General features: G+C 38.2%; 1 protein-coding gene across 5 annotated transcripts in view; it reads right to left on the bottom strand.

Annotated features, from left to right (window-relative positions):
- Positions 1-3,602: 3,602 nt before the first annotated feature.
- LOC110137546 (serine/threonine-protein kinase MRCK alpha-like) overlaps positions 3,603-12,948 on the bottom strand; it is a 62,645-nt gene continuing 53,299 nt past the window's right edge. For 3 of the 5 annotated variants that reach the window (XM_020893975.2, XM_020893977.2, XM_070459422.1), the window contains 4 exons: positions 8,642-9,238; positions 6,845-6,942; positions 5,409-5,490; positions 3,603-3,830 (listed from right to left, as the gene is read on the bottom strand). In XM_020893975.2, coding sequence (XP_020749634.2) covers positions 3,700-3,830; positions 5,409-5,490; positions 6,845-6,942; positions 8,642-9,238 — 908 coding nt within the window. In that variant the 3' untranslated portion in view covers positions 3,603-3,699. The remainder of the gene's footprint in view (positions 3,831-5,408; positions 5,491-6,844; positions 6,943-8,641; positions 9,239-12,948) is intronic. The other 2 variants (XM_020893976.2, XM_020893979.2) reach the window with 2 other exon arrangements.

The following is a 12,948-nucleotide window of genomic DNA, read 5'->3' as shown; positions in this document are numbered from 1 at the left end:
CCCCATCTTCCACTCAGCACTCCACCCACTCACAGTGCATATACACCCCTCCACCAAACAGCCGCTATGACGGTGCCCTAGCCTTGTATGCCATTCCAGGCACCTTGTGCTTGACGTCTCAGCGTCAGGGACACTTGTGATGGCTAACTCATTCTTAAAGCAGGAATATTTCAACTCCCACAGACCACGGAGCCTAAGTTCCCTACCGAGCCCAGTCCTGCGCTCACCCTCCATCCACACCCTTGCCTGGTCCCCTCCTCTGTAAGCAGAAGACACAACACACACAGGCCCTCCATAAATGTGAGTCAGAGGGACAGCTGGATGGACGGGTGAGGAATGGTGACCAAGGTTCTAAGCACTCCAGGACTCTGGGCAGCTCTTCCAAGCCTGATGGGCATTGAGCTCTGCAGGACCACTCAGGAGACACCACCCCAGCTCTTCTGGGTATGGCATTGTCCCTCTGGGCCTGGGAAACCAGTTCCCAAAGCTTTTCTGAATCTGCACATCACCACAGAGTGGGTTGGTGAAGAAAAGTTCATTCCCATCTCGTGTGCTTCCCAGGTACTTGGAGAGAACCATTCTTCCTCTGTCAACCCACTGGCAGAGAGAGAATAACTTTTGTTTGAGAAATGAAGCCACCTCATTCCTTCCCACATAAGTATCGGAGCTTTCCATGCTGGCCCCAGACGGTATCAGAGCAATGTTATTGGTGATCGCCACAGCCAGAGAAGGACAGCACCCATCATTCATTCCCTATTCAGGGAAATGGCACCTAAGAACCTGATTTTCACTGACTAATAACTGCTCTGAATTCCCACAGACATATCATATTTAGCATTGTCCTTTAAAATAAACACATAAAAAGTGTCTGATTTGGCAGATTATATTTGACATAAATATACAAGCAAATAGATACTCATAAAATCTATTGAGAGCAAAGGCTTTTTAAGTTTTGCATGACAGAGGAATTATATTAAGACAGAACTTTCAAAAGCTATTTTTGACAGGCAATTTTACCTTTCTTGACAGTCCAAGATATCAATTTTGCAATTAGCAACTGTATAGACAAAGTAAATAAGTAAATAAGCTTCACTGATACTTTTTTGGTATCTGAGGAAAAGAGAGAAATATATGTAGAAAAGTCAAGTGCTGTTTTATGACAGAGGAAGTCATTTTTTTCCTGCTGGAACTACAACAGTAAGATTTATCGTTATGGGTGTATACATATATGTGTGTCCTTTGATTCTGGATAGTTATGAAATCCTTTAATATTTTTATATATTGTACAAATACTATACATGGAATTTAAAACTAAAAATATTAAACATTAACAAAGAACAATGAATGACTCCTATTGGGGTAATTTATTTTTATTTTACATATTGAGTGTTTTGGTCATATTTACTGCTGCGGAGCTTTAACATGGACACATTCAAAAGTGGCCACTTCCACAGCATCCCAATTTGATTTCAGTGTTATCAGACTCCAGACCAGGTCTGCATTATATAACACGCCCCCTAGTGTCTGAATGCTTCATTACACAGCAACCCTAAAGAGCTGTTTAGTAGCTAAGCGGTCCACTGGTGAAGGGAATAGCAAACCACTTTGGCATTCTTGCCTTGAGAACCCCATGAACAGTATGAAAAGGCAAAAAGATATGACACTGAAAGGTGAACTCCCCAGATCAGTAGGTGTCCAAAATGCTACTGGAGAAGAGCGAAGAAATAGCTTCAGAAGGAATGAAGGTATGAAGAAGCTGATCCAAAGCAGAAACATGTCTGCAGAAAGTAATACAACACTGTAAATCAAATAATTTCCTGATGCTGGGAAAGATTGAGGGCAGGAGGAGAAGGGGATGACAGAGGATGAGGTAGTTGGATGGCATCACCGACTCGGTTGACATGAGTTTGGGTATAAACTCCAGGAGTTGGTGACGGACAGGGAGGCCTGGTGTGCTGCAGTTCATGAGGTTGCAGAGTCAGACACGCAACTGAAGTGAACTGAAATCAAATATACACCAATAAAAAGTAATTTAAAAAATTTTAAAAGAAATAACTATATAAAATACATGCCTGGAAACAAAGGCAGTCCATGGGGTCGCTAAGAGTTGGACACAACTGAGCGACTTCACTTTCATTTTTCACTTTCATGCATTGGAGAAGGAAATGGCAACCCACTCCAGTGTTCTTGCCTGGAGAATCCCAGGGACAGGGGAGCCTGGTGGGCTGCCGTCTATGGGGTCGCACAGAGTCAGAAACGATTGAAGTGACTTAGCAGCAGCAGCAGCAGCAGCAGTCCTTGGGCATAACAGGCTAGGGCGGGGCTGCCCTCCCCAGAACCTCTTCTCTTTGGTGATGAAAAAGGGAAAGAACAGATGGCAGTCAAATTAGATGAATACTTCATGAATTCCCATGTTTAAATCAGAAGATTTTCAACTTCATTTTGGAAAATCTTACTTTATTAAAAATTATTAATCAACAAAGATGCTATTGCAATTAACTTTAAAAGACAAAGACAAAATTGTATTGATGACTTTTTCATGGGCAGCTGATAGGCATGTCCAAATAAAAATTTGGTGGAGAATGAATACTCAGTTATTCTGTGCTTCCTAGATACTTCTTAAACTTATCTTAATGTTTTTGGTAGAAATCACAAGGCCCTTAATAGCCCCAGACATCAAAGAAGCTCAGCCCTATGATGTATTTCCCATAAAATTCAGTTTAGTTTAGTTGCTCAGTCATGTCCGACTCTTTGCGATCCCATGGACTGCAGCACGCCAAGCTTCCCTGTCCATCACCGATTCCCGGAGCTTGCTCAAACTCATGTCCATTGAGTCGGTGATGCCATATAATTATAGCTCTTTTAAAAGGATCAGCACTACTCCAGATATGTTTTTGTTTGTAATTCAAAGATGATCAGCTTATTTTTCTGTTTATTCCTTATAGAAATTACCACCAAAAAATAGCCAAGTAAGGTAGTGAAGATTCTCTTCAAGTCAAAGAAAGGCATCTCCTGAATCAGAGTAATCAATCTACATGCAGCTCAGTATTATTTATTCCTTTGCAAAACGCCTCCGTGATCCACATTATGATGTGTATACATGTTTGTTCTATATTTGCATTATGTAGAGGCCTTACATACCAATTTTCAATTATCCCACCTTCACAGAGAAATGTATCGATGTATTACATATCTATTCATACTCACTACATGAAGGTTTTCTTTAAAGTTGCATAGAGGTGGAGGTGGTGGGAAGGTATAAAGTTCCAGTTATAAGTCCTTGGGTTGTAATGAACAACTTTATGAAATAGTTACCACTGCTGTATGGTATATATGAAAGTTGTTAAGAGAGTAAATCTAAGAGTTCTCACAAGGAAAAAATGTTTGCTCTTTTATTGTATATATATATATATGAGATGATGGAGGCTAATTCAACTATTTGTAGTAATCATTTCATAATAAATGTTTAAACCATTATGCTATACACCTTGAAGTTATACATTGTTATATGTCAATTATATTTCAATCAAACTGGGGAAAATTTTCAAAATAAAGTTGCACAGAAAAATAAGCATAACACCACTGCAAACATATGTCTCTGCCCGAGTTTCACAGATTTATTTCCTTTTCTTCCAAATCACATCAAATATCACATGGTCCCCGAGTAGTCTCTCTGGACCATGTGTGAAGAGACGGTCATCACAACCCCTTTGGTAGCATTGCTTTTGCTCTGGGAACCCTGAAGGAATAACGCCGCTTGCTGCTAAGGTGCTGAACCATTTGCTTCTCTTGATTATCTGGTGTTTCAGAAGATACCAGCTCCTCTCCATCTACACATATTTTAAAACAAAACAATGTCATTTTTAAAAGTGTTAAGAGATCCCATCCATTAATCTCACATTTTCTCTTGTTAATTTCACAACTGTTAATGAACTGCACAAATATCATATTGCTCTGATTTCTTAAAGTTCATAGTGGATGAACATGGCAAATTTCTCAAGAATAGTAACAGAGCATTAATGAAGAGAATTTAATGTTTGAGGTAAGCAATACTTAAAAAGAGATCTATTGTGACTTTTATCTACAAAATGACATCATTTCACTGGAAGGAGAGGGCAATCAAGTTGGTGTCTTTTCACTTTGTTTTTCTCCTACCAGATTCTTGTGGCTAAAGGATATCAAAATAGTCTTTTATGCTGAAAACAATTATAATGACTGTAACTTAGCAAAGCATTTCTGAGGCTCCCTGCAGGAGGAAAAGGTACTGAGGTGGAGTAAGGGGACCCCACTTCCCTTCTTCTGGAGGTAAGAGTCAGTCTCTGCTTGTTGCTTCTTCTGATCTTTGGGGAAGGATGTACCCTAAGAATCTAGGACTTACTCTGTTTCAGCCCTTCATATCTAGAAGTCAATAAACTGTCACCCAGAAACCCTCAAAACTGTCTTAAGACTCCAAAAAGAAAATAAGAGTGCTTCTATGGGTTAAATGGTGTTCCCCTAGAAGACGTCATCCTAATCACCACCACCCCCCCACCCTCGCAGCTGAATGTGATATACCTTATTTCCAATTAAGATCTTTGCAGATGATTAAGATGAAATCATGGGGGTGGGACCTAATCTGATTGTGTCCTTACAAAAAGAGGAGATTTGGACGCAGACAAGCACGAGGGAGTACGCCACATGAAGGTGAAGGCCCATGTCAAGGGTGACGTATCTGAAAGCCAAGGAACAGACTCCTGGCAAGTCACCAGAAGTTAGCAGAGACACACGGATAAGGTCTTTTCTTACAGCCCTGAAGAGGAACCAGCCCTGCTGACACCCTAATCTCTGATTCTGGTCGCCAGGACTGTGAGACAATATATTTCTGTGGTTTAAGCCACTCAGTCTATGGCAGTCACAACAAACTAATCCTCTGCTGTGCTAGATATTCCATCCTATAAATTAAATAAGAAAAAAGACAGAGAAATGAACCCCTATGACTGGTCTCACACTTCAAATCTGCTGCTGTTTCTGACGTGGGCGGGAGAAGAGCGAGCGGGTGACGCGCGGACTAGGACTGCTTCCCAGCTGTGCGCTAAAGCTGACGCACGTCTGGTCGCAGAGCCTGCTGGGAAATGAATGGCTCTTCACAAGTGAGCGTTCAAATGGTTGATTAGTATTTCCAGGTGTTTATGTGCAACCAGCAGTCCTGCTTTAAAAATAGCCGGAGTGTGCAACAAGTAAATGTTTTTATCTCTACTGCTATGTGAGGATGAAAGAGAAATACGTTGCCGGGAGCACATCCCAAGACTGTGTGTAAAGGGCACAGACATTCACGTCAGACTCTCTCCACTCACTGGCTCTGCGACTTGGGGCATTCAGCTAGAGACACGGTTTCTTAGAAGTTTTACTAAGAAGAAGTTGTTTCTTACTTGTCTTATTTTTGAAATATATTAATCTAATTGTCTCCAAAAGAAAAATATTTAGGGATCCTTCACTATTCAAGGGTCGAACCTAAAATAATAATAAAAAAAGATTACCATGTCAGTGAATGCTTTTTAAAAATTAAGTTATATGGCTACTTGCTTACATATAAAGAATTAAGAATAAATATATTCTGTTTACATTGACCCCTCAGAGTAACCTAGTCTCAAAAAAACCAGTTAAAGGAAACAGATGGTGTTACAAAGGCATACTGATAAAATTTCAGAAACATGAATATTACAGATTAAAAAAACCGAATATTACTAACTTAAATAGATATATGTACTTCATTCTTCTATTAACTTTTTGACACTTATTATATTAGTAACTAAAAGATTTTCCTGAGAAGATGCATCTATCTTGTGAATTCATTCTATCAAACTAAGTGTGACTTGTTCACATTCAGAATGCTGGAAAAGTATATTTTAATTTTTTATGTAGTGGGACAGTACTGACAAAAGTTTTTGTTGCTGCTGATATTGTTTAAAGTGGGGCAAAATCTCACATATAATTGTGAATACTTCCTTCATCCTTTCCTATATAAACTTCCTTTTTGATGGCTCAAGCTATGTATACTCCACATATGTCAGAATTAATTATTCTTAAATCTTCAAACACGGGCTTCTCTTAACAAAATAGCAGTGTTTTTACTTTAAAATCTTAATGTATACTTTAAATTATTTACAGTATAGATACAAAATTTTTATTTTATTATGAATCTGAAATTCTAATAGAAAATCAGAGCTGAAGCACAGTTTTGGTTATATACTATTCCTTTTTCTGCCAGTAAAATTTTCCTTCACAGGATGCAAAATTATACTAAGTGAAAATTAGTGATAAATACAAGTGACTAAAGTGAAAGTGGGAAGTAATATCTGTATTGTATGATATAAAATATGCATGTGTGTGCTCAGTCACTTCAGTCGTGTTTGACTCTTTGCAACCCTATGAACTGTTGCCCACCAGGCTCCTCTGTCCATGGGATTCTCCAGGCAAGAATACTGGAGTGGGCTGCTATGCCCTCCTCCAGATGATCTTTCCAACCTGGGGACTGAACTTGCATCTGCCTGCATCTCCTGCACAGCAGGTGGATTCTTTACCCACTGAGTCACCTCGGAAGCCCCAAATATGCATATTTTATCTATGTAAATAAACAGCACACATTTATATCATGAAAATCCTACTTTATATAATGCAACTAAATATCACAAGAGAGTTCTTGTACTAGTAATGAAATTAACCAATTTGGTTTCTGTTGGTTATTTTTAGTCTTAGCTAAGCCTCTAAATTACCAAGTACACATTAGAAAGTCCAGCAAATGCACAACTGAGTTTCCATATTCAGTCAGTAATTCATCAGTCACATGATCTCAATGTCGAGTCACCTTCTTGAGGGGGATGGTCTGCATCCAGTCCATGGTGTTCACATCAAAGATGTCCACTGCGTTTTCACTGTACACTGAGAGATATGGGGCATTGTAACCTGGGAGAAGGGGAGGAGGTGACAGCAAGGGTGGGCTTCAGGATTCATTTTTCAATTAGAATTTTATATTAGAATAATTATAAATTCACATGCAATTGTAATAAATAACACAGAAAGATCTCTTGCACATTCTGCCAGTTTTCCCTAATGTAACATTTTGCAGAACTAGCATATTGACAATGATAGAGCTGACCTATCTATCTTAAGCAGATTTCCCCAGTTTTACTAGCACTCGTGCACATGTATGTGTATGTGTCATATACATACAATTTTACCACTTGTATAGGTTTATGTGTCCACCACCACAAGATACAGAATAGTTCCAAGGATCTCCCATGATGCACTTTTATAATCCCACCCACTTCCTTTCCATCTTCCTCTCCTTCCTTAATCTCTTACTCCATTTCTAAAATTTTGTCATTTCAAAAACGTTATGTACATGGAGTCATACCGTATTCATGATTAATTATATCTGCTAAGCCCAAATACACTTTTTCTTAAAGTTTTTCTTAAACTTCAGACTGGAAACCAAAGAGAATCCCTCAATAATATTTTAATTATTATATAGTAGCTGCCTCAAAATCTTTTTTAATAAACAGGATTAACATAAATTAAAATGGCAAACAAATGATGCACATGTGTCAAATTGTAGATTAAAACACATGCGTAAAATCTGACAATGATCTTTCTAATGCCTTCATCTAATAGCAGCATTATTAAGTAATTTCATAACTTTTCAAAATCTATGAATCCTAAACCATGTCAGCTCACTGAAAGAGTATGGCATAAGATTAGAAAAGTATATGTGGGGAGTAAAATCAATGAATAATAAAAACAGTTGATTTCTCATCAGAAATGATGGATGTTAGAAAACAGTAGAATGACATTTTTAAAGTGTTGAAAGATAAAAATGACTCAATTTTTTAGCTGACCTTCCCAGACTCACTAGTTTAGATTAAGCTTTCCACCTGCATGCTCCTATAGAATACTGTACTCCCTATCACAGCATTGCTTAATTATTGATCTCATACCATGATTATAATCTCCATAAGGATTCACTCTGTCTGTTTTACCAGGTTTAATATTGTGCCCTTAGCCTTTAGCATACCAAGTTGTTTATATTAAGTGCTCAATTACTATGCTCTAAGTGAATAAGAAAGTTGTATTAAAATTATAAAATGATAGCCTGCATCAATAAAATATCAAATAAGCTAAAATTATTTTATTTTAATTTAAATATTTAAAATCATTTAATATAAAATTATTTGAACATTCTATGTAGACTTTACATAAGCCAAACCCAAAAGGCAAAAAGTAATTTACTTAGTAACTATTTCTAACAGTTATATTCTAACTGTATTCTAACAGTTAGTTAATGCTTATGTGATTTTAAGTGACCATGAGGACATCTACTTAGGATCTTACAAAAAGCAACAACTTGGGTTAAGAGTATATTCAAGGTAAGTTATCCAATGAATATAGTAAGCATTAAAGGCTGTTATTTCACACGTTTGATTAGACATAACTTCTTTAGAGCTCTTCTACTTGAAAAGACATAGACAACTTCGGAAAAATCTTCAGTGATGCTTTCAAAAATTAAAACTGTCATTAACAATATTTAGTCATAGGATATAAAACTGTAACAGCAAGGACAGAAAGGTACAGAGAGACAAGAAAATAAATCATAAGAAAGCCTTACAGCAATAAGTTGGAGGTGCTGGCCACATCAGTTCAACTGGCCTAGATCTGAGGCCCCTGCTGTCAGTGTAAATTCCGATGCTCTTGAAACATAACAGATACTCAATACTAGAGATCTCAACTGCACAGAGAGCATCCACTGGTTGATGAGCGATAAAGGACAGTGTAGGGTCATGGAAGTGCAGCATCCTGTATGGAACGCCTTCTCTCCTCAAGGGGAATCTGAGGAATCCTGACTGAAATCCTACACAGAGCTGTTCACTGAAGATGCCCATCCACTGGACAGTGGTTGGGATCTGGAGTTCTTTATATTTTCTGTGAGAAATTTTATTGCTCTGAAACAGCTCGTAACAGAAGACTTGGCTTTTCCTAGCCACACAGAGGCATGTGTGGGCCCCTTGGCACACTGTTCCAGAAGTCATGGTGTGGCAGCCTTTGGTTTCCGCCAGCTTGTGACTACCAGTCTTTCCTCCATCCAGAACTGACATGGGAAATAGCTGCACGTGGTGACTTCGCCCTGAGATCACTGCGACCATCTGGCCATGGGGGATAAGCTCAATTTGGTGAATCTTCTTTATGTCACCGACACGAATAATTTCTACACATTTAAACATATTTGTAAGTCATTTTCAAATTCAAAATAATTTGTATTTACTTATTTCAAAAGTTCTCCAAATTTCACCCAAAGCAATTAAGAAAGGTCCTAATAAAACTGATCTAATAAATCTTCTTAATGTCACTAACTTGACTAGTTTCTCTACAAATAAAATGGCAAGTTCTCCTTCAAATTGGAAATGTTTTCTTATTTAAAAAAAATCTCTTTAGTGAGGTATATTGGACATATAACAATATATTAGTTTCAGGTGTACAACATCATGATTCAATATTTGTATGTATTGAGAAATGGTCACCAAAATAAATCTAGTCAATAGCCAACACCGTATATAATTATAATTTTTTTCTTGTAATAAAAACTTTTGCAGTCTACAAACAATAAATGCTGAAGAGGGTGTGGAGAAAAGGGAACCCTCTTACACTGTTGGTGGGAATGCAAACTAGTACAGCCACTATGGAGAACAGTGTGGAGATTCCTTAAAAAACTAGAAAAACCATACAACCCAGCAATCCCACTGCTGGGCATACACACTGAGGAAACAAGAATTGAAAGAGACACGTGTACCCCAGTGTACACTGTTTACAATAGCTAGGACATGGAAGTAACCTAGATGTCTATCAGCAGATGAATGGATAAGAAAGCTGTGGTACGCATACACAATGGAATATTACTCAGCTATTAAAAAGAATGCAGTTGAATCAGTTCTAACGATGTGGATGAAACTGGAGCCTATTATACAGACTGAAGTAAGTCAGAAAGAAAAACACCAATACAGTATATTAATGCATATATATGGAATTTAGAAAGATTGGTAATGATGACCCTATATGAGAGACAGCAAAAGAGACACAGATATAAAGAACAGAAGGCGAGGGTGGGATGATTTGAGAGAATAGCATTGAAGTATGTATATTACCACATGTGAAATAGATCACCAGTCCAAGTTCAATGCATGCAACAGGGCACTCAAAGCTGGTGCACTGGGACAACCCAGAGGGATGGGATGGGGAGGGGGAGTGGAAGGGGAGTTCAGAACGGGGGGGACACATGTACACCTGTGGCTGATTCATGTCAATGTATGGCAAAACACACCACAATATTGTAAAGTGATTAGCCTCCAATTAAAATAAACTAATAAAAAAAATTTTTTGCAATAAACTTTCTTAGCAATTTTCAAATATGCATATTACTAACCATAGCCACTTGCCTGTACATGACATACCCAAGACTTATTGATGATAGGCAGTTCACACCTTTAAAACCCCCTCACCCATTTTGCCCATTATCCCCACCTCCAACAACCTCAGTTGTTCTCTGTATCTGTGAATGTGTTTGTGTTTAGATTCCACATAAGTGAGATCATATGCTATTTATCTTTCTTTGTCTGACTTTTTTCACTTTGAGTAACATCCTCGATGTTCATTCATACTGTTGAAAATAGAGTTCTTTCTTTCTTATGGCTGAATTAAATATATATAATTGTTATTGTTCAGTTGCTCAGTCATGTCCAACTCTGTGACCCCACGGACTGCAGCACGCCAGGCTTCCCTGTCCTTCACCAACTCCCAGAGCTTGCTCAAACTCATGTCCATTGAGTTGCTGATGCCATCCAACCATCTCATCCTCTGTCGTCCCCTTCTCCTCCTGCCTTCTATCTTTCCCAGCATCAGAGTCTTTTCTAATGAGTCAGCTCTTCACATCAGGTGCCCAAAGTACTGGAGCTTCAGCTTCAGCATCAGTCCTTCCAATTAATATTCAGGACTGATTTCCTTTAGGATTCACTGCTTTAATCTCCTTGCAGTCCAAAGGATTCTGAAGAGTCTTCTTCAACACCACAGTTCAAAACATCAATTCTTTGACACTCAGCCTACTTTATGGTCCAACTCTCATATCCATACATGACTACTGGAAAAACCAAAGCTCTGACTATACAAACTTTTGTTGGCAAACTAATGTCTCTGCTTTTTAATATGCTGTCTAGGTTGGTCATAGCTTTTCTTCCAAGGAACAAACGTCTTTTAATTTCAAGGCTGCAGTCACCCCCTCTGCAGTGATTTTGGGGCCCAAGAAAATAAAGTCTGTCACTGTTTCCATTGTTTCCCCATCTATTTGCCATGAAGTGATGGATTCAGATGCCATGATCTTTGTTTTTTGAATGTTGAGTTTTAAGCCAGCTTTTTCACTCTCCTCTTTCACCTTCATCAACAGGCTGTTTAGTTTCTCTTCACTTTCTGCCATAAGGGTGGTGTCATCTGCATATGTGAAGCTATTGATATTTCTCCCAGCAATCTTGATTCCAGATTGTGCTTCATCCAGTGCAGCATTTCTTATGATGTACTATGCATATAAGTTAAATAAGCAGGGTAACAATATACAGCCTTGACATACTCCTTTTCCAATTTGGAACCAGTCCATTGTTTCACCTCTGGTTCTAACTGTTGCTTCTTGACCTGGATACAGACTTCTCAGGAGGCAGGTAAGGTGGCCTGGTATTCCCATCTCTTTCAGAATTTTCCACAGTGTGTTGTGATCCACACAATCAAAAACTTTAGTGTAGCCAATGAGGCAGATTTTTTTTCTGGAATTCTGTTGCTTTTTCTATGATCCAACAGATGTTAACAATTTGATCTCTGGTTCCTCTGCCTTTTCTAAATCCAGCTTGAACATCTGGAAGTTCACAGTTCATGTACTATTGAAGACTGACTTGGAGAATTTTGAGCATTACTTTACTAGCATGTGAGATGAGTGCAATTGTGTGGTAGTTTGAGCATTCTTTGGCATTGTCTTTCTTTGAGATTGGAATGAAAGCTGACCTTTTCCAATCCTGTGACCACTGCTGAGTTTTCCAAATATGCTGGCATATTGAGTGTAGCACTTTCACAGCATCATCTTTTAGGATTTGAAATAGCTCAACTGGAATTCCATCACCTTCACTAGCTTTGTTCATAGTGATGCTTCCTAAGGCCCACTTGACTTTGCACTCCAGGATGTCTGGCTCTAAGTGAGTGATCACACCATCATGGTTATCTGGGTCATGAAGATCTTTTTTGTACAGTTCTTCTGTGTATTCTTGCCACCTCTTCTTAATATCTTCTGCTTCTGTTAGGTTCATACCATTTCTGTCCTTTATTGTGCCCATCTTTGCATGAAATGTACCCTTGGTATCTCTAATTTTCTTGAAGAGATCTCTAGTCTTTCCCATTCTATTGTTTTCTTCTATTTCTTTGCATTGATCACTGAGGAAGGCTTTCTTATCTCTCCTTGCTATTTTTTGGAACTCTGCATTCAGATAGGTATATCTTTCCTTTTCTCCGTTGCCTTTCACGTCTCTTCTTTTCTCAGCTATTTGTAAGGCCTCCTTAGACAACCATTTTGCCTTTTTGCATTTTGTTTTCTTGGGGATGGTTTGATCATCGCCTCCTATACAATGTTTCAAACCTCTGTCCATAGTTCTTCAGGCACTCTGTCAGATTTAATCCCTTGAATATATTTATATGTATGTATATCTCACATCTTTATCTGCTCATCTGTTGGTAAACATTTAGGTTGTTTTTATATCTTGACTAGTACAAATAATGCTGCAATGAACATGGAGGTACAGATATGTTTTTGAGTTAGTGCTTTTGTTTTGTTAGATAAAATATACAGAAGTGAAGCTGTTGGATCATACAGTGGTTTTATTTTTAATTTTT

The sequence above is a fragment of the Odocoileus virginianus genome, chromosome 31 (assembly GCF_023699985.2).
Source record: "Odocoileus virginianus isolate 20LAN1187 ecotype Illinois chromosome 31, Ovbor_1.2, whole genome shotgun sequence".
Lineage (NCBI taxonomy): Eukaryota > Metazoa > Chordata > Mammalia > Artiodactyla > Cervidae > Odocoileus > Odocoileus virginianus.
The sequence above is the reverse complement of the archived record's forward strand: the minus strand, read 5'-3'. Positions and strand labels throughout refer to the sequence as shown.